Here is a 23,812-nt window from a genome sequence, read left to right on the forward strand (position 1 = left end):
GACGCCACCATCGGGGGCCTCGGGGTGGCCGGCTGAGCCTCCTGGGCCTGGCCTGGTTTGGGGGCTGCTGTCCGGGCCCACCCCCCGTGACCTCATTCCCAGGTGCCTGTCATAAGCTTGGCAGGGCTCCAGCCAGACGGGCACGTGGGTCTGGCCCTCTGGACCCCCTGCCTGCCAGTCCACCCCTCCCCCCTCCTCTCCAGCTCCTTGTTTGTCCTCGGCTGGGCTGGGAAGGTACCATCTGGCCCAGCCGCCTTCAAGCAGGGCTTTGTCCTGCCGGGGGTTGAAGGGGGCTTCTGGGGACGGCGTTGAGCTGGGGCTGGTGCGTTCGGGGCCCCTCCCCTGGGACAGGGGCTGCCTGGGGCCCCTCACTCTGCTGTTTGATTCAGCAAACAGTGCCGGAAGCGCGAGGAAGCGTGTGGTGGCCTGGAGTTGCCTGGAGCTTGTCCCCAGATTTTGTCCTTAAATCGAGGTCCCCTCGAGGACTTCACTGTCCTGGGCTGACGGTGGAGGCCCTTGGCTGCCGTCTTCCTCCTACTGCGGCCTGAGGGGAGGAGGGGCCTTGCTGCCAGCCGGGAGGCAGAGCCCAGGTCCCCCCGGGTCCCATCACCCCGGGCATTTGTCGGGGGAGCCGCCCTGGCACCTAGGGGGCCTCTGGCTGCAGCCACTGCGTCCCCGTCCAGAGAGCATCTGAGGGCCATGCCGTCCCTTGTTAGTGCATCCGAGACGTCGGGCACAGGGCCTCTCCACTCCACGGTGGCCCCCGTGAGGGGCAGCCCCAGAGCCCCTGAGGTGCCTCGTCGTGGGGGTCAGCGCTTGTGCTGGCCTGGCCCTGCGCCAGCAGAGGGAGGGGTGCGAGGGGGACACGGCACGCTGAGGACAGCCCCTTGGGTGGTAGTGTCGACGGGGAGCGCGCGAGGGTGGAGGGGGGTGGGCTAGGAGGTGCGGCTGCTTGCGCGAGATCCCCGCTTCCCGTGCACACCCGTGCGCCCACCCCTGCTGCTCTGTGAGCCGCTGCTGTGATTGCACGTTTGACAGCTGGGGGAACCGAGGCCCGGGGCAGTTACGGGACCCGTCCAGGGTCTCCGGGACCAGACGGAGCCGCCCCGCGCCGGACCCTGTGTAGAAGGCTCGTAATACCCGGGCGGGGGTCCCGGGCTCCCTGCCCTGACCCGGGCTTGGCGCACGCGCGGGTCCCACCCTTAGCTGCCGCTTCGCGGCCACCCATCCCGGGGAGGGCAGGTCGGAGTTCACGCACCACGAGGGCCCCGCCGTGAGCGGAAGGGCTGCGCCCACACGTGGGAACAGATGTGACCGCTCATTAAAAACTCCAGTCAGCGGCCTGTCGCCTCCAATTAGCGATCATGCCGCGGCGCCCACCCACCAGCACGCTTGGTAAACACGGTGACGGATGGGCCCCTCAGGCTCCGCGGGGTCACCGTCTGCTGGTGTGGAGGTGGAGGGGTCGCCCAGGGGGCTGCGCAGTCTGTCTCTTGCCCCCCAACCCAGGGAGTGAGATGGCTGGGGGTCTCTGCTGCCCCATCTCCTGACTCTGACGGGAAGGTTACTGGCAGAGTCAGGGCTGGAGGGACAGTAGAGGGTGTCTCCTTGGGGACAGACTCTTGTCACCGCCCCACGTACAGTGGTCATTCCTGGACACGCGCCACATCAGTGAGGAGACAGGGCTGTGGCCCAGCGGCAACACCGTGGGTTTGGGGTGGACGGACCTGGGCCCACGCCCTGCTTGCGGCAGTGGGCCGGGGGCGGCCGGCCCTGGCACCAGGTGGCGGGCGTCGTGCCATCTGGCCAAGGAGGGGCCGGGTTGTGGAGCTTTCGGGGCTCAGGGGAGGCCTGGGCCGAGATATCCTCACCCTAGGCTGAGCAGGGTGTCACGGTGACGGAGCCCCCAGACTGACTCCCACGTCCAGAGCGAGAGCCCCCGGCTGCTATTGGCGCTCAGTGCCTGCTGTGCGGCCCCCTCTCAGCCGTGTGAATGACCCCAACGACAGAACCTTTCGATGTGTTGCGGACGTTCCTGTGGGCGGGCGTGCAGGACGTTCCTCCGTGTGGCCGGGGGTTCTGGGGGCCGCCTCCTCCCCCCGTCCTGCCTTGTGTGAGCGCTTTCTGGTTTCTCGGGGGTCTGCCTTCCCCGCCAGGCCCCAGGTCACTCTCTGTGTCCGGGAGTCTGGGGCAGGCGGGCCCACGGCCCTGCCCCCATCAGTGTGCAAAGGCCCCAGACAGCTCTGGCCAGTTGTGCTCTGGTCGGTGCCCCGGCCGCCCCGGGGTTTGTCCGGGGGACAGGTTGGCATGCCCTGCCCAAGGGCAGCAGCAGCTTCTCGGCCACGTCCTCCATGGGCATCGTGGGCCGAGAGGTATCTGTGACGCAGGCCGGCAGCTGGCAGCACAGCTGACGCCTCGGCCCCTCGGGATGCCGGCACGTGCCTGGCGATCAGTGGCCAGGGGCTCCGCGTGGTTCTGTCACAGCCGCTGCAGTGCAGAGCTCACCGCCGGGGGTTGGGGGTGTGTGCGGGGACCACCGTCATCCAGCTCCCGCGTCTGAGTTTGGAGCATCTGTGACCTGTCGGAGATCCGTGCTGGGAGGGCATGGGCGGCCCTACTGTGCTGTGTCCCCTGGCGGGCACTCTTCTGGACCCCAGTCCGATTCTGGGGCGTCTGTCCTTTCCTGTCGCCCAGATGTGTTTCAGTCCAGACCCCCCCATCATTGGAACCCGTGTCCTCCCTTCTTTCTGTTTCGCCTGCCACGCCGCTCATACCGCAGGTTTGGGTGGAAAAGCGTAAGGAAAGGCCATCTCTAGATCGTGCTCTAAAGCTTGAACCCTCCCCCCCCCACCCCGAGTCTGGAGGAAGGCCTGGCTCGTCGTTGGCCGTGGTCGGAGCCGCCCGCCCCTGCCCTGACCCGCTCTTTCTGTCCTCTAGCAAGACGCTGGCTCTCGGGGCAGCGGCAGCGGTCGGGAACGCCTCATCGTGGAGGCCCCGCTGCCCCAGGAGAAGGCAGGGGGCCCGGCCATCCCCTCCCACCTGCTCAGCACCCCCTACCCTTTTGGCATCTCCCCCAGCTCGGTGGTGCAGGACTCCCGCTTTCCTCCGCTGAAGTAAGTGCAGGTCGGGGCCCGGGGAGGGCACGCGTGCTGGGCTCTGGACCCCTGAGGCTCTGGCCGCCAGGCCAGCTGCACCAGCTGAGCCCAAGAGCCGCCAGATGGTGGCTCAGCCCCGGACCAGCAGCCCCGTGCCGGCAGCCCCGTCTGCGCCTGCTGGCCGTTTCCATGCTGAGCCGACGGCTGGCTCTGCCGTCTGCCCGACCCTAAACCCCCAGTCTGGGGCTCCCGGGGCCAGGGGTCCCTCCAGGCCGCGGATAGCGGCCCTGCGCCCACTTGGTGAGGACGGCAGGGGGCTGGGGGGGCCCAAGGAGCAGCAGCTGCCCACCTGTTCCCTGGGCCTCCTGCCAGGACCTGTCCTTGCGAGGGAGGCATGGTGGAAGTACCGGGAGGTTGGCCCGTTTCCCGGCCTGGGGCTCACCTCCGCCTTTCGTCCTCTGTCCGTCCCTCCCGCAGCCTCCAGCGGCCCGTGCACCACGTGGTGCCCCCCAGCACGGTGACGGAGGACTACCTGCGGAGCTTCCGGCCCTACCACACCGCCGAGGACCTCCGCGTGTCCTCCCTGCCTCCCCTGGGCCTGGACCCGGCCACCGCCGCGGCCTACTACCACCCCAGCTACCTGGCCCCGCACCCTTTCCCCCACCCGGCCTTCAGGTGAGGCGCCCCAGACCTCCCCACCCACCCTTGGGCAGACACTGCTTGGGGCCAGATTCCCAGGGAGACCCCAGGCGGCCGCCCCTCCCAGCCCTGCAGATGAGCCGTTAGGATTTTCCCCCCAGAGGGAAATTCTGTCCGAGCTGGCCTCGCCCCAGCCCCTCCCTCTCCCGCCATCGGCTCCACTGGTGCACTTACGCGTTCAAGCGCAGAGCGCAAGGTTGTGTGCGACCAGGAAACCCCGCTGGAGACGGCGCTGGACCACTGCTCTACGTAGAAGCTTCCTGCGTCCTCCGTGACGGGTCGGCAGTTATGCTGTGGACCACCCCACCCCAGACCTGGAAGTCTCCTCACTTGGCCTGGGGTGGCCAGCAGGGCCTCGGAGCCCTGAGCTGTTACCATCTGTTGGCCTCTGGGAGGAAGGGGCTTTGGGTCTGGCTGTGGGTGTGGACCCTTTCTTCAGGGCCTTCGTGGAGGCTCTGTGGCCGTCCTGCCCTGTCCAGCGCCCCTGGATCAATAACCGTACCTGGCCGGGGCACCTGGTGGTAGGGCTGGGTCTTGCCTTTTTTCCTTTACGTTCCGTGTTCACTAGCCCCATCTTCTCGCACAGGATGGACGACTCCTACTGCCTGTCGGCCCTGCGGTCCCCCTTCTACCCCATCCCCACCCCCGGCTCCCTGCCCCCACTGCATCCATCAGCTATGCATCTCCACCTCTCTGGGGTCCGCTACCCGCCCGAGCTCTCGCACTCGTCCCTGGCAGCGCTGCACTCGGAGCGGATGTCCAGCCTCAGTGCCGAGAGGTAAGTCCCGTCCCAGGCCGGGTGTCTTCTGCTCTTCCCTCCCCGGATGGCAGAGCCTGGCTGGGCCGTTTGTGTGTGGCCAGGCGGGCTCCTTGGCCACTCGGGTCCTGGGTCTGTTCGCCTGCACACGGGGCGGTGACGGTGGGTGCTCTGAGCTCCTGGCCAGTGCCTGGCGAGGCTGCATCCTCAGAATCTCCAGCCCCCGGCCGTGAGCTTTCCATGGCGCTTCGGGAGTTGGTGCACAACTTTTGATCTAATGGGCTTTGAGTCTCTTAGCGCGTTAAACTAGAGTAGAACCCGCCTCACCTCCCGTCACCGTTCGGATGGGAATGCTGGCTTTTTCACGAAAACCTTGGTCTCGGGTGTCAGCTCCTTGCTTTTGGGGGTTCTCCCTAGTGGCCCGGCCCGGCCCCGAGCGCCCCCGCACATCTCCCTCTGCTCGCCCCGCAGGATGCAGATGGACGAGGAGCTGAGGCGGGAGCGGGAGCGCGAGCGGGAGCGGGAGGCTGACCGCGAGCGTGAGAAGGAGCGCGAGCGTGAGCGTGAGAAGGAGCGCGAGCGTGAGAAGGAGCTGGAGCGCGAGCGGGAGCTGGAGCGTCAGCGGGAGCAGCGGGCCCGCGAGAAGGAGCTGCTGGCCGCCAAGGCGCTGGAGCCGGCCTTCCTGCCCGTGGGCGAGCTGCACGGGATACGGAGCCACGCCGCTGAGGAGCGGGGCAAGGCCTCGGAGCAGCTGACCCCAACCCGAGCAGGTACCCGAGAGGAGGACCGTGCGTGGGGAGCTGCGTGCTGGGGGGCTCCCCGAGGAAAGGGCCCTGCCGCGTAGCGTCTGCCCGCCGGCCTGGAGCAGATTCACACCATGCCTTTTGCAAGCTACGCGCCTGATGTCCCCAGACAGGGAGCCGGGGGGAGAGGCACACGACACAGAGAAGACAGATGTAGGTAGACAGCTGAAAGATTGTGCACCGTGGTAAAACGTGACATAATTCTTAGGAGGGGATAGTTTTAAGTATTTGTTAGCTTTAGTTTTTTTTCTTTTTTGCCGTACGCGGGCCTCTCACTGTTGTGGCCTCTCCCATTGCGGAGCACAGGCTCCAGACGCGCAGGCTCAGCGGCCATGGCTCACGGGCCCAGCTGCTCCGCGGCACGTGGGATCTTCCCGGACCGGGGCACGAACCCGTGTCCCCTGCATCGGCAGGCGGACTCTCAACCACTGCGCCACCAGGGAAGCCCTAGCCTTAGTTTTTAAACATTTTATTTTATCATACGTACGCGTAATCTAACTTGTAGCAACCGGCTCGGGTGATTCCCAGAGTTCAAGTCTGCTTTGGCGTGTGGGCGTGAGCCTGCCCCACACACCCACACCCAGCGTGTCACCCAGATGAGGCGAGTGCCCGGGAGCATCCATGCCCCTGGCTGTCTTGGCCCAGCCGCGGGGAGGCCCTTGGAGGGTGGTGCACGTCTCCTCCGGGAGGACGGGCAGCGGGGAGGGACTGAGCCTGGCGCTGAGATCCCGCCGTGACAGCCTTTCTCCCCCACAGAGAAGCTGAAGGACGCGGGCCTGCAGGCGCCCAAGCCCATGCAGCACCCCCTGCACCCGGCGGCCGCCCCGCACCACCCCGTGCCCGGCCTCCTCTCCACCCACGGCCTCTTCTCTCTGCCGGGCAGCAGTGCGGCCACGGCCCTGCTCCTCCAGCGCACCAACGAGGAGGAGAAGTGGCTGGCGCGGCAGCGGCGGCTGCGGCAGGAGAAGGAGGACCGCCAGTCGCAGGTGTCTGAGTTCCGGCAGCAGGTGCTGGAGCAGCACCTGGACCTGGGCCGGCCGCCGGCGCCCGCGGACGCGGAGCACAGGCCTGAGAGTGCCAGGTGGGCCCGGGGATGGGGGCGGCGTCTGCACGAGGGAGCCTGTGTGTTGCCACTTGTCTAACCCCCGCTTTGGCCTGGAGGAGGGAGCGGTGAGGAGGGAAGGCGGTTGCTCAGGGGCGTCCATCCCCGAGTAACCTGTGTCTACAGCCTCGGCCCAGCTGCTTCCCAGCAGCGACGCTCGCGGCGCCTGAAGGAGGGCGACGGAGAATTTTCATTCAATAATTATGTCCTTTCCACCTCTCTCTGCCCAAACTTTTTTTTTAATGAGAAGGGGGACTCCCTTTAATTTTTAATCAAACAAAAAATGAATTTTACTGCTTTTGTAATTTTAAAAAATACCCGTTTTTCCAGCCCTGTTCTAAAAAATTTCTAAGAGGCCTTTGCACCTGTCTCTGGGACCCCTGGCTGCCGACACCTGCCTTGTGAGCTGGGCTCCTTCTTCTTACAGCTGCCCGTGGGGCCTCGCTGCTCCCCGTCTGCTGATCTGGCTGTCACCTTGTGTCCCCCACCGCACCTTCCCTCCCTCCAGGGCTCACTCTGAAGGGCCGGGCTGAGACCCACACCAGAGGTGGTGGCGAGAGCCTGGCCAGGCCTGGGCACACTGGACCCCGCTCGCCTTCTCCGGGCCCATCTCCCTCAGCTTTGCACAAAGGAGCTTGGGTGGGAGGATTTCTGAGCCTCTTGCCAGCCCCTGGTGTCCACGGTGCTGGGTTTCTGGGTCGGAGGCGTTGTAAATGTCCACTTGTTCCCTCCGTCTTTCTCCAGCTTCTCGCTGACTGGTGGGTTTTTTTCTGTGTCCTGGGCATGGCTGGCCCGTCCAGCAGTCTGCATCCTGCCTCTGCATCCACTGAGGGGATTCGCTTGCTAGTTGGGTGTGACCGGGAGTGCACTGTGGCCAGGCCCCTGCCTGGGTCTCCTACCTCCTCCGGCCTCTGCTCCGCTCAGCGTGGCCACAGCGAGGTCTGTGCTGCAGACGGTCCCTCTGCTTCTCTGGGCCCGTCCGAGGCTATACAGGGGCTATCTCGTCTGCTTCTGAGCTGCCCTCTGTTCCTCTGGTCCCCGTCACACCCAGGGGACTGGGCGAGCAGTCAGCACACGTCCAGCATCTCCTGATAAATTCAGGGCGTGCTGACACCCGAGGGTGGCTTCCTCTGCTTGGGGTTGCAAGATCCCAGCGCAGCTGTCAGGGCCTGTGTGCTGCTGTCCCCAGCGGGGGTGGCCTCTGCCTCGGTCCTCACCTGGCCTCGGTGGTCCCCACAGCAGCGCAAACCTGATGGTCTTTCGGGCCCCTGGGCTCCGGGTTAGAAAACCAGCCTGTACCTGGCTACAGCACGTGAAATATTGCTTCGCTAACAGGTTTCATTCCTCTGCTGTTTACTTGAGGACTTAGCGCTTCTCGATATGGTTCCCTTGCGTATCCGCCCAGCAGAGGCGCAGTGGCCTTGGTGGCTCTGATTAGCCGGCCCCCTCCTCGGCCCGGCAGGCGGAGCCCTGGGAGAAGGCTGCTCACGTGCCTGCCGTGGCTTCCCCTTCCGTCCCCTCAGACCTTACCCTCGGTCTCCGTGGCAGCGTGGGGCTTCCCTTAAGAAAATAGATAAACTTTGGAGAAACAGCGGCCACGAAGTCCTCTGGAAGGTGAATGTTGTTTTAAATGCACCGAGGAAAGAGGCACTTAGTTTGGCTTCGGGGCAAAGCTGCGTGTCTGATGGAAGGTCCTCTCCCTCCCTCCCTGTGTGTCAGGGGCGCGCGCTCCGGCAGGTGGCCTGGCTCCCTGGACAGGCCCCAGCCCGGGCCTTGAAGACCCTCTGGGCGTAGCTGCCGGCTGTGAGGGTGTCCACGGAAGCAGGTCTAGGCCGGGTGGGCCCCCGAGGCCGGCCTCTTGCTGCTGTCTGTGAGCACGGAGGGAGAGAGGAGGCCGGGCCCCCTCCGCGTGGCTCGCCTGGAGTTGGGATCACCCGGGGGCGGGTCTGTTCTCAGCGTGCTCGGAATTCAGGAAGCGGTGGCACAGGGTGAGCTGCTGTGAGGTCGCTGGTGAGAGACGGGCTCGAGCGGGTCTGGCCGGGCCGGGACTGTCTCTGCCCTAGACCCGCAGAGCCCATGTCGGGCTCCCTGTTCTCTCCAAAGCGGGCCTGCACACGCCTGCCGCGAGCTGTCCACAGAGAAGGCGGCGGAGCGGAAGGCCCGTCCTCCCTCCAGCCCTGGGACGTGGCCCAGAGGAGGCCTCCTGCTCGCCCCTCCAGCTCTGGCCAGCTCGGGGCTCCCGGCAGGCGGCCTGGGGGCCAGGGTGGCTGGCGCGCCTGGGCCCTCGCGGCTGATGGCTGCTTCCGCTCCCTTCGCAGGCCGGGACCAAACCGTCACGAGCCGGGAGGCCGCGACCCCCCGCAGCACTTTGGCGGCCCCCCGCCCCTCATCTCACCCAAGCCCCAGCACCACTCGGTGCCCACGGCCCTCTGGAACCCGGTGTCCCTGATGGACAGCACGCTGGAGACACGGCGCGCCCCCGAGGGCCACCCTCTGCACGGCCACCCTGCCCCGTTTGAGCCCAGCCGCCAGGCGGCCGTCCCGCTGGTGAAGGTGGAGAGGGTCTACTGCCCCGAGAAGGCGGAGGAGGGACCCCGGAAGCGAGAGGCCGCCCCCCTGGACAAGTACCAGCCGCCGGCCCGCGAGGCAGGGGGCCTGGAGCAGCAGGCCTTCCCCCCCGCGCCCGCGCACTTCCTGGCGGAGCTCGAGCCGTCCACCCAGACCGTCCTGGGCCAGCCCCGGGCCCCGCTCGCCCCGGCGGCCCCCTTCGGGGAGACCCCCGGGCCCCTGAAGCCGGGCTCGCCCTACCGGCCCCCGGCGCCCCGGGGCCCCGACCCCACCTATGTCTACGACGAGTTCTTGCAGCAGCGACGGAGGCTGGTCAGCAAGCTGGACCTGGAGGAGCGCCGGCGGCGGGAGGCCCAGGAGAAAGGTCTTGTCCCTGGCGGCCGCGCCCTCCCTCCTCCCTCCTCCCTCCTTTTCCCTCCTCCCTCTGGCTTTCTGCCCCGGGGTCTCAGCAGCTCCAGGGAGCAAGTTCACTGGCTTCTGCCTGACACTTCTGGGAAGACAGACCTGGGCCCCTCGTCTGTCCTGCCACAGTGCGTGTTATCCCGAAAAGCCAAATTGTAGACTGTGAAAACAGTTCCACAGACACGCACATTTAATAGGTGATGAACAGAGGCCAGTAAGACGGTCTGAAATATTAACAGTGCAGCGTGAGGGAGAGGAGGCTGTCGAGAGGGTGGCCCAGGGCCCGGCGGGGACTCCTCTCCTGGGGCTGCCGTCCCAGTTGCAGGCGGGTGGGCGGCCTGGGGGCGGGGGAGGCGGGAGCTCTGGCTGCCTCTCCTTCCTGCTTCTGCACAGGGTGGGGTGGGACTCAGCCAGCGGCACCCTGGGTTCCCCAAAGAGCTACGGAGAACAGGCGAGCAGGCCCAGGGCAAGCATGGCTGTCCCCTACCTTCAACCCCTGTCAGACCAGGAGGGATCAGGGGTCCAGACCAGTTTCTTCTGCATGGTATTAAATTCCGCTTCTTAGCCGGAAGCAGGGGCCAAGGCCGAGCGAGTCTTGGTTGGTCTACGTTGTTGGTCTAGGCTAAATGTAGAGCCCCAGGAAGCTTTCTCTGCTCCACTCACCTTGTGAGAAGGCGGGGGGAGAGCCCCGGTGCCCTCGGGTGCAGGGGTTCTGTTCTCTGCACAGGAGTTTGCATGTATGCTCTGTACCTTTGAGGGGACGGGGACCTGAGTGTGCCTGTCCCCTCTCGAGCAGGAGGGAGTGGATGTGCACAGACAGCCTTGGGCTGCCGTGGACGTGGCCCCGGGCCTGTGTGATGAACGGTCCCCTGCTGGGGGATCGGTGCTGGCCAGGAGACCGCGTGGTCACTTGGGGTCTGGATCCAAGGGAAGCCTGGTGCCTGCTTTCTGCCCCCCACCTGCCAGCCCTGAGAAGCCTTAGGACTAGGGGTTAATGCACATTTCCACCTGGGGTGAAAGGAGTCTGGCTTTGGGGGTGCTCAAAGGGCGGTAGGGCCTGGCCTGCCAGGTGGAGTGCCCTGTGTGTGCTCACTGGCGAGTCGAGGCTCCCTGCACAGCTGAGTAGATCCGTTCCACCTCCAGGATACTACTACGACCTGGACGACTCCTACGACGAGAGTGATGAGGAGGAGGTTAGGGCCCACCTCCGCTGCGTGGCCGAGCAGCCGCCCCTCAAATTGGACACGTCCTCCGAGGTATCTGGGGCTCGTCGCTGCGGGCAGGCGCGGGGCTGGGCTGCTGGCACTCACCTCGGTGCCTGCCTCTGGGCTTTCCCACGCTCGTTGGGACGCCGTCAGGGCCCTCCTCCTCCCAGGCCCGGCGCGGAGTGGCCACAGCACAAGAGCTTCGAGGACCCCAGGAGGGGCCCCTGGGTCAGTGGAAGCACGCCACTGCCAGTGGTTTCAAACTCATTTGTTTTCTTTCCCAATCTAGAAGCTAGAGTTTTTGCAACTTTTTGGCTTGACCACCCAACAGCAGAAGGAGGAATTGCTGACCCAGAAGCGGAGGAAGCGGCGGCGGATGCTGAGAGAAAGAAGCCCGTCGCCCCCGACGGTTCAGAGCAAGCGGCAGACGCCTTCACCGAGACTGACGCTGTCCACCCGCTACAGCCCCGACGAGATGAACAGCAGCCCCAACTTCGAGGAGAAGAGGAAGTTCCTGACCATCTTCAACCTGACCCACATCAGCACTGAGAAGAGGAAAGGTGAGGCCTGGGTGGGGCGGGGCCTCGCCAGGAGGGCTGAGGGTCTCTGAGGAAGGAGGCGGGGCTGCGGGCTCCTGGCGGCGTCCTGGGGCTCTCGGGCTTCCTCTCGGCTCCCCTCTGCTCTCACAGACTTGCCTCACTGTCTCCGCTGTCACACTTCTCTCTCCGTCGGAAACTTGCACGGCCCCCTTCAAAGCCCGTTTGCTCTTGTCTCATCCCGGGTGGGATTGAAGACGCGCTGATGTTCTGTGCACAGCCCACCGTGAGCTTGCTGGCTGCTCTTGGCCCTCGCCAGGTCTCCCAGCACGTTCAGCCCGCCCTGCGTGTGGGGTGGACGTGCGCCTTCCCGAGCAAGGTGCTCAGGCTTCTTGGTAGCGGGTGTTTTCTCTTGGCGGCCGCTCTCGTGGCCGCTGGGCAGAGCCGACAGCCACTGAGTGGACAGTTTGCCCTGAGAGATGCTTCCAGATCGCTCTGGCCACCAAGGGCCATGTCGGGGCCGACTCTTGGGCTGGAGCCCGTGGTGCGGTCTGAACACTTTCTGGGGCACCTGCTGCCTTGGTGTGCCGCTCACGCTCGCTCAGTGCCAAGATGGTGGCACAGGTGAAAACTAGGCCTTCCTGGGGTGCGCACCCCCACATTCCCCTTGCTGGCACTCACTCCCCTCTTTCCAGAAGGAAGAGGAAAGCAGAAGTGCTTCTTGGTCATCTAGTTACTTTCACTTATTTCGGTAGCGGGGGTGTAGCATTCAGTTACTGTGTTGAACCAGTGAGCTGGCGTTCTTGCTTTCTCTTGAAGGGGCAGTGACACGATTACCAGGGCAAATCCCTGGGAACGCGCATAGTTTTGTTTGTAAAGAGAATCTTTGTGCCTGGCTTAATTCCTGGAGGAAGCCGCCGGCGATGTGGCCACTTAAGTTTCAGTCCGCGAGAGGCCCCTGAACTGTGTCGGGAATCTGTGGCATCAGATGTCACCAGGTCGGTGTCCCTTTTCCCTAAACGGCAGCCGTCGTGGGATTCGCACTCGCGTGGCAGGCGGCGGGGAGGAGACTGTGTCAGGAAGCAGCCTGTGCTTCCCAGGGTTCTGTGGGGCTCTTCGGGGTTGCTTCCTGTGTCGGAGCCAACTTTCTTCTCTCTTAAATAAGAATTCGTTCCCAGAAGCTCGCAGGTAGCAGTCATTCGCTGCACACACACGGCTGTTCTCGAACACACCTGAAATGTTACGTAGTAAAAGCTGAGAGGAATCTGGGCTCGCTGTAAAGTGCAGTTTCTTCCTCTAAACCTAGCCTGTCCCCGTGGCTTTGTGTTTCTCGTTCTAAAGGACTCGCGCCTGCCGGTCGCGGCCTGGGCTGGACTCCTGCTCTCCTTCCCTCCCAGGAGTGACACGATCCTCTTGTTAATCTCGGGCTGCTTTTCTCATAGACAAAGAGAGGCTTGTTGAGCTGCTCCAGGCCATGAAGCAGAGGGCGCTGTCAGCAGCGGTGGCAGACCCGCTCAGGAACTCTCCGAGGGACAGTCCTGCTGGGTCCCTGAGCGGTAAGGCCAGCCCCATCCGCCACCGCCCGGGACTGTCCCGGGGGCTGCCCAGGGTCAGAGGCCACCACCCCAGGTCGTCTTCCTCCTGGACACAGCGTGTGCTTCTTTCTCTCCATCTCTCTCTCAAGCTTCCTGCGCGTGGGAAGGATCTCCTCGGCCGCAGCGCGAGCCTTGGCAGTTGGGGCTCTGAGGGTTCAGGGGGAGGGTCCCGGCTGCGGCAGACTGTGCCCGGTGGTCGGCGTGGCTCTGGCCGCCGTCCGTCCGCCCAGCGGTGGCCCGGGTCTCAGCACCTGCTGCTTGGGCTCTGTGCTCCCGTCCATCCACCCTCCGCCCTCCTCCCGGCGTCTTTGTCTTGCTTTTTCTGCCTTGCAGGCCCCTCCAGTACCTGCTTTCACACCTTCTCTCTCTCTCTCTTGTGGCTCTGACTCTCCTGCACTGTCCTGCTGACGGAGCAGGAAATCTTGTTGGTCTGGCCCTGTTCTCAGCTCTTCACTGGATCTTTCCGGTCGGGTCGGGCTACGTAACTTCCTGCCTTTTGGATGACTGGAAGCGACTTGCTTCTTCCTTCAGATTCTTCCTCTGCCTCTCAGATGCCCTCTTGGGGCACCTCTCAAGGATGGCCTTGCTGCTAAACACACCCCGTCTCAGACCACACAGTGCACACTGACCTTTAATTAAATGGCTCCGGAGTCCGGGTCCTTTGTCCTAGGTCTTCATTCAGTGTAAGCTCTAGACATCAGGGTTGGCCCGTTCACATTAGCAGGTCTTAACGTGTTCCTCACTTTCTGTCTCTAAAAGAACCAGCCACGCAGCAAGCCTCTCTGGATACGGAGAAGCCTGTGGGTATCACTGCTTCCTTGTCTGACACCCAGAAGGCCACGGAGCCTGGGAGACTGGAACAGCTCCGGCCCCAGGAGCGAGTCCCGGAGCCAGCCCCCGCCAGCGGCGAAAAAGCCAGGCCGACCGAGACCCCTGGGGGCAGGAAGAGCCTGAGCATGCTCCACTACATCCGGGGCCCCGCGCCCAAGGACATCCCCGTGCCGCTGTCCCACGGCATCAACGGGAAGAGCAAGCCGTGGGAGCCCTTCGTGGCGGAAGAGTTCGCGCATCAGTTCCACGAGTCCGTCCTGCAGTCCACCCAGAAAGCCCTGCAGAAGCACAGAGGTAACGGGGCCGCCTGGCTTTGTTGAGGAGCGCCGCTCGGGGTGTGTGAGGCACCTGGCGGTAGAGGCGGGCTTTGCCTCTGCGGGTCCAGGGTGGGGCCTGAGAGCGCACCGCTTGGAGCGGGTGCCCGGGTGCTGCTGCTTCGTGGACCACACGTCAGGGAAGCTTAGCAAGAGAGGCCGTCTGAATTTAATAAGGCCCTTCGAGGAGGCTTTTCAGCAAAAACAGGATCCATGCCTTCTACAGCTGAATGATTTCCCAGCTTCCCCTACAGACTCACCTGGAAAGCTCCCTGTCCTTTGATAACTAGACCCAGCGAGCACTTTGTGTGACACACTGGTTGCTCCAGCCCCATGTGTGAGCCCCCAGATTCATGCCCCTTGGACATTTTGGTGGGAATCACTGCAGGTCAGAGAACAGGGGTCAGTACATTTCATTCCCGTTGATTAGAAAAGAATCCTCAGTGATTAAATCACTACTGAGTGTAAAATAAATTTCTGTACACTCCAGTAGCCAGAAGAAAGTATAAAAGAAATTTTACTCCTGCAACCTAGAAGAGCTGACCATTAGACATACAGCTCTGACGTCAGTATCCTTCAGGTAAATTAATGCTGTCAGCAGAGATGAAATGATACTCAAAGCAAAGGGCAGTGGTTTTCGCAGTGACCTTTGAAAACAACCCTCCAAGGCAGGAGGAGCGCTTTATGGGAAGTTTGTTGTGAATTTACTTGAACCGTATTTTTCCAGAAGGAAACGTTTTGACTGTGTGACTAGATCAAACCCCTCTGTGCTCCCCCCTAAGACACACCCACAGAGGCTTTTCGGTGGCCTGAGGACACATTTTTCCTGCCTCATTTCAACCATTCCCTGATGTTACACCTGTTTTGTCCGGACTTTAAAGTCACCCAGCCCCTGACAGTTTGGGCCGTACCGGTCCACTGACTGCCCGAGGCTGCTGTCCACGCGGGGAGGACCTTTGCGCCTGTTAGACCACCAGCAGCAGGGCCACAAGGCAGAGCGGACCTTGTCTACACAGGCCCCCGCCAGTTAGCAGCCTCCTGGTAGCCGGCAGGGCACGGAGTGTGTTCAGGGACTGGAGCGTCTGCATTTCCTGACGAGCGGGGGCAGATACTTACTGAGGGCCCACTGTAGACCAAGCTCAAACCCACAGTTTCACAGAACACGACTTCGGAAGCTCAGGGCCTAACACAGCTGAGCTCGTACCCGTGGTGCGATTAATTGAACCTAGGCCTGCTGCTGTCTTATTTATTTATGGCTGCGTTGGGTCTTTGTTGCTGTGCGCGGGCTTTCTCTAGTTGCGGCGAGTGGGGGCTACTCTTCGTTGCGGTGCGCGGGCTTCTCATTGCAGTGGCTTCTCTTGTTGCAGAGCACGGGCTCTAGGCGTGCGGGCTCAGTAGTTGTGGCTTGTGGGCTGTAGGACGCAGGCTCAGTAGTTGTGGCGCACGGGCTTAGTTGCTCTGCCTGCTGCCGTCTTTACGGCTCTTTTCAGCCCTCCTGATGGTGCCGTCTTCGGTCTCCGAAGGGCACAGGCCTCACCATGCTTCGTCTTGTCCGCGGCGAGACCTCAGTCACGCTGACTCCATCGCCTGCCCCCAGCACAGGTCCCCATGGGCCGGCCCTGTGATGAGCCGTCTTCTCTTCCCCAGGAAGCGCAGCTGTGCTGTGTGCAGAGCAGAACCACAGCATCGACACCTCTGTCCACTACAACATCCCCGAGCTGCGGTCCTCCAGCCGGCTGCCTCTGCCCCAGCGGGACGGGCAGCAGGAGCCCCCCGCCGGGAGGAAGGGCCCCCTGGCACAGGAGGTGGACCCGGACTCAGAGGAGGAGGAGGACGACGACGGAGAGGACGACGACGAGGACCCCCCGAAGCGCAAGTGGCACGGGATCGAGGCCATCTTTGAAGCTTACCAGGAACACGTAGAAGGTAGGCAGGGGAGCGGGAGGCAGGCCCAGGCGAGGGGCCCGGGAAAGGCAGGGAAGGAAAGCTTAACAGGCCAGTCAGCACCAGATTTTGTCACCGGGCTGGGGACTAAGTCATGGCACTAGCTCTCAGGGTTCTCAGGGTCCCTGGGCCACAACTAGGCAGAAACACCGGAAGGTACGTCTCCGTCAGCCGTTTCACCTATTTCCAGAACCGTTCCTCGGGCTTCTGTGGGTGCCCAGGCTGGCTTACAGGGGCAGTTCCTCACGGACAAACGTGAGGCCATCCTCACTGGAGGAATTTAGGCACCAGGCGCCCGTCCCCACTCAGCATGACAGCGCAAACCTGGGCCTGCTCGCCCTCTGCTGTCTTCCATGCACTTGTAAACATTGTATCAGTCCTGACGCTTGTGGCTACGCACAAGGGTCCTGGAAGGTGCAAAGCTGCTTCATTTAGCCGAGCCCCACGTGGCCAGGCTGCTCAAGTGTGCAGCATCTGGGCGACGTGGTGGCGTCCCCCACGTGCTCTGTGGTCCTCCTGGACTAGAGCTTTGTACAGGAGGCGAACCCTTGTTAGCCACCAGCATGTCAAAACCCAGGCCAGTGCCAACCCCAAATTCTGTTTATTACCATATCATACAGGAGTCTTCATTTTTATCATGAATATCATGATCCTTTCAAATATTTTAAAACACGCCAAGTACAATCAAAAGGAATGCCAGCGTCAACTCCTACATTTTATTTACTTTTTATTGACGTGTATAGTTGATTTACAGTGTTGTGTTATTCAGTTCTTTTCCATTATGGGTTTATCACAGAACATTGAATATAGTCCCTGTGCTATATACAGTAGGACCTTGTTGTTTACCCTATTTTATGTATAGTATCAACTCCTACATTGTTTCCTTTTCTCCTTCAAATGAAACCCTCGTTTTGAATTTATTAAGTTCATATATATCCGGAAGGATATGTGTTAATAGCATTCCTTTTTATTTTAACACAGTGAAATGTATCCGTCTTTTCTGGGTTTATTTTTTGGTGCCTTGTTGGAATTCCTTCCCTACTCCAAGGACGTGGTAACAAATGCATTTCCTTCTAAGTCTTCAAGTTCTGCTTTTCTTATGCGTAGAATTCATTTCTGTGGATGGAGTAAGGTAGAAGTGTAACCCTTCTTTCCCACCCAGACAACCAATTATCCTGGAGGTTTATGGGGTACCCTCTTCCCCACGGGGTGTGCTCCTGGCAGGCAGTGTACCCCCCACGTGCCCAGGCCTGTCTCTGGGTGCTCTCCTGGCCTGTCCCTGTGTCCCTGCCGTAGCTTTGCAGCTCCCCATTGTCTGGAGTAACTCACCCTGACTTCTGACAGCTCAGCTGTTCTTGGCCCTTGGCTTTCCCTGGTGAATTTTAGGATCGCCTTTTTTGTTCCACCCAAAAAAACTGTTAGGTTTTCAGGTACACTGAATTGATAGAGTTGGGGAAAATGGCCATCTTTGATGGTGATGTTATCCCACCTATGAATATGGCGTTACATCATTTTTGCTCCGTGAGCGGCTGACTTTCCTTTTATTAGATCTAACTGTAGGTAGCAGTTGTCACTGGGGATGTTTTAGTGTTTGTCGTCCCTTATTCCTTCGATGATCATAGATGATCAGGCCTGCCAATAAAAAGTTTCATTCTTTCCTTTTGAATTTTGTATACGTTTCCTTTTTCTTGTCATGCTGCATCGCCTAGGATCATTTGTAGACTGTTGAACAGGGACACCCGTGGGGCTCTTTTCTGTGAAACTTTACAAGCGCTCCAGTAAGTTGCTGCTGAGTTTTCTGGTGTGTGGTTGTTGAAAGTCAACTAATGTATTTTGTAGATTTACTGAGATGACCACCTTGTTTTTCACCTCTTGATGTTTTCTGATGTTGCTTGTTTACTCCTTGCTGAACTTGATTTGGTAGTACTTCTAAGATTTTTAATTTATATTCTTAATTGGTATTAGATTGATTTTATTGTACTTTACCCTGCTATCATGATTGTTCTAGCTTCTATAAAATCAGTCAGGTAGCCTTCCCTGGCTTCCACTCTCTGAAACACTTCATGTAAAGGAGGGATTTCTTTTTTTCATGCCCAGGAGTGGGATTGCTGGATCTTACGGTAATTCTTTTTTTAGTTTTCTGAGGATCCTCCATACTCTTGTCCATCGTGGCTGCACCAGCTTATACAGGAGGGCTCCCTTTTCTCCACACCCTCTCCAGCATTTATTGTTTGTAGATTTTTTGATGATGGCCATTCTGACCAGCGTGAGGTGGTACCTCGTTGTAGTTTTGATTTGCATAATTAGTGATGTTGAGCATCTTCTCGTGTGCTTTTTGGCCATCTCTATGTCTTCTCTGGCGAAATGTCTGTTTAGATCTTCTGCCCCTTTTTTTGGATTGGGTCTTTTTTTTTGATGTTGAGCTGCAGGAGCTGTTGTTTGTATATTTTGGAGACCAATCCCTTGTGGGTCTGATTATTGCAAATATATTCTCCCGTTCTGTGCGTTGTCTTGTCATTTTGTTTATAGTTTCCACTGCTGTGTAAAACCTTTAAGTTTTAAATCCAGTCCCATTTGTTTTTTATCTTCATTACTCTCGGAGGTGGATCAAAAAAGATCTTGCTGTCGTTTACGTCAGAGTTCTGTTTTCCTCTAAGAGCGCTATGGTATCTGGTCTTACACTTAGGTCTTTGATCCATTTTGAGTTTATTTTTTGTGTCAGGGAGCGCTCTAAATTTCATTCTTTTGCATGCAGCTGTCCACTTCTTATTGCAGAGACTGTTAAAGCAGGGGTCTGTTCTTGATGGTTTGCAGTCACTCTCCCGTTAAAACCAGGCTTTTTACAGGAGTAAAAATCAGTATCTTTTGGGAAGGCAGAGATTTTACTTGAAAACTATAAATTTTTACCAGCTTAGAAGTTTTCATATCTAACCCTTGTCTTTTTATCTTTCTTTTTGAAAAATGCATTTTAAGGCTATACGTTTTCTTTAATTACTTCCTAACCTGTATCCCTTAAAATTGCCTTTCAATGCTAGATCCTTGGTTCTCATTCCGCTGGGTTGGATTTACTTTAGTGATACTTAATGTACTTACCAGCATGATGGAAGGGCTGGGAGCAGTGTGGTCCAAAGGAGAGGACTTTGCTGGCAGCTCTAGAGAGAGGGGAACACTCGCCAGGCCTGTGGCCCCTGCATACGGGAAATGTGTCAGCATCACTTGTCTTTTCAGAGCAAAATCTAGAGCGGCAGGTGTTACAGACGCAGTGCAGGCGGCTGGAGGCCCAGCACTACAGCCTCAGTCTCACGGCCGAGCAGCTCTCCCACAGCATGGCGGTGAGTCCCAGGGCACCACACGTGGGGGAAAGGAATGAAAATCGGCTCCTGGGGGGTTTTCTTAAACACATAATGCTTATTTTTGTTCAGCCTTTCGAGTCTGGGTTCAAGAGCACCCATACAGACAAGTTTTGAAGGGAAATTGTGCCCTTGAGAGATGAAAGCAGTCTCAGCCTAAGGAGGGAAGCGTCATTCATTTGCAGACTATTGATCCTGGAAGGGTGACGATGCTGTGTATATATATTGCCTGTGTCAAGTCTCCCCCTCCTGTGATTTGCTCAGGAAGATGGAGGGAGGAAGGCTCTTGAAGTGCTAGTCGGACTCCCCCCGCAGCCAGGCTCAGCCCTGCTGCGGCTGTGCTTCCTCCTGTCCACGGGATGGGGGCTTGTCTCAGATCGGGTCTCTTGGCCAGTCCTGAAGCAGCAGGACATAAGTTTTATAGCGGCAGGACTAATTTTTCAAATCTCAGCGTTGAAGCTGAGACGGCAGGAGACCCTGTTCCTATGAGCGAGCGCAGGTACTGTAAGAATCCGAAACCTCGGGGACAGTCAGAGCTGGTTCTGAGTGCTGAAGGTCGGCCTCCAGCACATTCGTGCATTCCACACATACGTTTCCTTACCGCGTGAAATGAGTGCTTTACGTGAATTTCTCTCTCTCTCTCTCTCTCCAGGAGTTGAGGAGCCAGAAACAGAAGATTGTTTCAGAAAGGGAGCGACTCCAGGCAGAACTGGATCACTTACGGAAGTGCCTTGCGTTGCCTGCAATGCATTGGCCTAGAGGTTACTTTAAGGGATATCCTAGGTGACGGTTTCCCTTGCACTAGGCCGAACCTATAGTACAGAAATATTATCTATTTTATTACCTTGAATATTTAATATTTTTCACTGGGAGGTTTGAAGCTTAAAGAAATGAGAATGTGCCACATGCATGAAGCAAAGGATTCCAGGCTCCAGAAGAACGAACGAACTCGCCTTGACTTCAATGCAATTGAATCGCCTTTGTAATTCAGCGAGCAACCCCTGTAGAACACCCAGTTTTTTCTTTTTAAAGGCAGTTTTATTCTTTCCCCACGTCATGATTTTTTAATCTGAAGATGAAAGGCTCCATTACCAACACTAAAATCCAATCGTTTCTAGCCCCTGGGTGTGTAGGACTGGACCGGACCGTCGGTGTTCTGTCTTGGTTGCCATGTGACTAGGCCTCGAGAACCCAGGTGGTTCTGGCTGCAGGGGGTGGTGGCCGGTCTCAGTCCTCCCCGGGACTGAGACCTACCTTCAGTGGAAGGGAGGTGGGGTGCATTTTTAAGTAAAGGGCTTATTTCAGTTACTTTTTCTGCAAAATTTTCTTCAAAGCAACAGGTCCTAGGAGCACACAAAGCAACAGTGCTGAAGCCTTACCCAAAGGCTTTTCCCCAGAAAAGCTCTTACCTTACCTAAAGATAAAAAGCGAATCAACAGACTGAAGGTACCTTTCTATTACTTCACGGGGGAATGTACAGAGCTCTGTGTACACACTTATGCACACCCACCAGATTGTTACTGCGGCAGGTAGGGGTGTTTTCATACAAACGTAAATTTTTGAGAGGAAAGTCAAAGGTGCTTCAGCCTTGTACTGTGTATATATATTAAAAAAACAAAGTTTTGTATGTTTTTATTACTTTAATTATTGTTATAAAAAAGCCTGCCATTTTTAATATGTGGTTTGGAGGGATTTTTGTTGTTTGTTTTCTTGTTTGGGGGTTTTGTTTGTTTTTGTTTTGTTTTTCTGGGCAAAAAAAAAAAATCCTTGCTTTTTAGTGTTTGTACTGCTGCTGGTCAGGACGTTAAGATATTGAAGTGTTTTTAAAAAAATTAAAGAAGAAGAAAAGTAAAGAGCTTACCACTGGCGCCTATGCGATCACTTCATTTATGAGTTGCACCAGAGTGATGATGTAGAAAGCCATGGTTACGCCTCACTTCCTCTTGCGCCCCGCTCCTGCTCCGGACAGCAGCCAGTTCACCACAGCCCATGCTACGAAGCGAGGAGGGGCGGGCTCCAGTGGGAGCCAGGTGGACGCTGTGTGTGCACCTTCACGCACGCAGGCACACATGGGCTTCGTTAAGAGCCTTTGAGGAAGGGAGCGGCTGCTGGGACAGGATGCTGAGGTGTCTGTCTTACGGCAGTCTGCGCAGGTGCAAAGTAGAAACTGTATGTATAGGGTTTATTTATTTAGATGCAAAGCTTCGTACCAGCCTGAAAGTAGGGTGAACAATGTCTGCGCAGAACTTCTCTTCTTGGACTGACTTACTGTGCCAACCACAGGAGCGGCTAGGAACGGGGATGAGGCAGGTTCAGGCGTGAAATCTAGATCAGGAAGGCATCTCTTGCCCAAGTGGGCCTGAACCAGAGGCCAAAGCAGCCAGTGGTTGGTTGGTCTGCCCGGGGGAGGGGGGAGGGGGAGGGGACCCGAGCATCGCGCCCCGTGCCGGGGAAGGGCTGGCTGACCTTCAGGAAGTGGCCACGCCCTCGGCCCCAGACCTCAGCTGCGCGGAACAGCTTGCTGGCAGATGGCGTTGTGTCACTTTATCTGTTCCCACACAGTTTGCTCTGTATATCTGCCAAGAATCTTCCAGTTATTAGCAAACTCAGACGAAAAGTGCCGCCAGTGTTAGCAGCAGTCAGCAAGTGCTTTTCTCTCTACAGAAACGACTTGACGAGAACTAAGGGCCCTTCCGGGGCCTCCTCCCCTGCAAAGACACAGAGCGCCATGTGCCACAGGTGGCGACAGGTGTTTAGAGGGAGCCCCACTGCCAACGATCAGGGCAAAACGTCACTGAATTTCTCTACCTAAAATCTGCTTGCTGGCTCTGAAGGCCTAAGGGTTACTACATCTTAACGCTTCCCCCCAGTCCTCCTAACTCCATAGTAGAAAATGTCTGGATGCCTTTGCTCCTCGGCTCTGGTAGGGGTCCTGGCCAAAAAGCAAAGGGATGAGTAGATCTGATAACGTGCACAGCCCCATCCTGTTACCACCTGAGGAGAGCGCCTGTGTCTGCGGCTGTTTTGCTTTTGGGGAGGAGGACGCGGCACACAGGTTAAAGGGACGCCTGCCCAGGGGTGCAGCTGTGTCACTGAGCTAGAACTGCCTGCCTCCCCCCTGCTCCGCCTCTGAGCTGCTCCATCACTCTGCTTCCCCATACTCCCACTGACCTGTGAGGGTCTCTGGATATTCTAAGGCTCAAGAAGTAATAGGACAATCAGAATATAAATACAAACCCGTAAGGCAACATGAATAAACTAAGAAAAAGGAAACAAAGTGTCTTTTGAAAACAAAAGATTGGGTACTATGTCTCTGCACCACTGAGACATAGTACCCAATCTTGGGGTTTTTTTTTGTTCCATTTAGTAATTAGTTTTATAATCTGAAAACACTTATTCTGAAAGAGCATGGTAGCATCAGAGCCTCTTTTCAGTTTGGGCTTAAAAACTGACAGAGAAATATGGAATCCCTGAAGCTTTCTGTTCAGCTGTTTCACACTGAGTTTGAAAGACAAAGTTCAGAAGTGCACCACATTTGCTCTAGAACTGATCATGCAACTTCTGTGTCAGTACTTTTGTGAACAGTCCTGCACGACCTGTGTCTTCCCACGGCACCTGGGAGAGACGGCTGCCGTCTACCCTCTAAAGGGGGTTTCGCTAAACCTGTGCAGGATGGGATCCCTTCCAAAAGTGAGTCGTGTGGTTCTGCATTTAATCAGATCATTAGCAACAAACCAGAGCTTTCCACCAAACTTGGCGCGCCACACGTAGAAACAAGCCAAACTGATGTGAAATATCGTAATCTTAATCCATTATCTCAGATAAGTGACCAAGATAGGCTCTTCAACAGTGTAGTCTATATTCTAAAGGAAACAAAACACTTAATTGGCATTAACATGCTCATAGATTATACACCCTCAGGGAAACTCAAAGAATATTAAAAGGAGCCGACACCTTCAGCAAAGCAGCGAGGCATTCAAGTATTCTAACAGGAAGTCTTAAGTTTGTGCGTGGGATGGTGTTCCGTCAAGCAGCTCACAATGCTGTCACATCCCCAACGTTAGATCGCATACCCCCCTTCCCTCTGGGCCACGGCTTAAAGTGTAGCAAGTTCCAGGGACCTGCCACCAGATGGAGATGGTCAGCACCGCGATGCTGCTCATCGTACAGCGTGGATTAGCCACTTCGCAGCAGCCCTGTCCTCTTCCAAGTAACCACACTATCAACTTTACTACTTGCAGTAGCCTGTCCCCAACCTTCTGATCCAGCGCTTAACCTTAACTCTACCTTGACCCGAGGAAGACCATGCTAATCAATCAGTCGTGTTACTCTGTATGTACCTATGCTTAACTGCTAGAACAGTCAACCAGTACATGGAAGGAGGAGGAACAGTGCCTCAGTCACTCTGGGGGGCAGTTTAGATGCTGTGAAATTAAACCTGTTCTAAGTGTACTTGTTTGAATTAACTGTATTGTAATATTATTTGTTGAATGTAGTAATTAGGTATTTATGAATATATTGCTGTAATTTCTGACAACATCCAAAAAATAAAATCTTCCTAAATCATCTTAAGAGAAAAATCTTTTCTATGTTGTAATAAGGCCAAAAAAT

At 57.9% G+C, this 23,812-nt stretch overlaps 1 protein-coding gene across 13 annotated transcripts in view; it reads left to right on the top strand.

Moving 5' to 3' along the window:
- Nucleotides 1-23,767, top strand: part of GSE1 (Gse1 coiled-coil protein) — a 420,023-nt gene extending 396,256 nt beyond the window's left edge. For 11 of the 13 annotated variants that reach the window (XM_067719403.1, XM_067719406.1, XM_067719407.1 and 8 more), the window contains 13 exons: nt 2,938-3,113; nt 3,573-3,770; nt 4,381-4,572; nt 5,023-5,321; nt 6,111-6,435; nt 8,775-9,388; nt 10,570-10,682; nt 10,921-11,191; nt 12,610-12,723; nt 13,522-13,887; nt 15,555-15,833; nt 19,080-19,183; nt 19,854-23,767. In XM_067719403.1, the coding sequence (XP_067575504.1) occupies nt 2,938-3,113; nt 3,573-3,770; nt 4,381-4,572; nt 5,023-5,321; nt 6,111-6,435; nt 8,775-9,388; nt 10,570-10,682; nt 10,921-11,191; nt 12,610-12,723; nt 13,522-13,887; nt 15,555-15,833; nt 19,080-19,183; nt 19,854-19,988 (3,186 nt within the window). In that variant the 3' untranslated portion in view covers nt 19,989-23,767. The remainder of the gene's footprint in view (nt 1-2,937; nt 3,114-3,572; nt 3,771-4,380; nt 4,573-5,022; nt 5,322-6,110; nt 6,436-8,774; nt 9,389-10,569; nt 10,683-10,920; nt 11,192-12,609; nt 12,724-13,521; nt 13,888-15,554; nt 15,834-19,079; nt 19,184-19,853) is intronic. The other 2 variants (XM_067719404.1, XM_067719405.1) reach the window with 2 other exon arrangements.
- Nucleotides 23,768-23,812: the final 45 nt, after the last annotated feature.

Source organism: Pseudorca crassidens, chromosome 20 (assembly GCF_039906515.1).
Source record: "Pseudorca crassidens isolate mPseCra1 chromosome 20, mPseCra1.hap1, whole genome shotgun sequence".
In the NCBI taxonomy this organism is placed as follows: Eukaryota; Metazoa; Chordata; class Mammalia; order Artiodactyla; family Delphinidae; genus Pseudorca; species Pseudorca crassidens.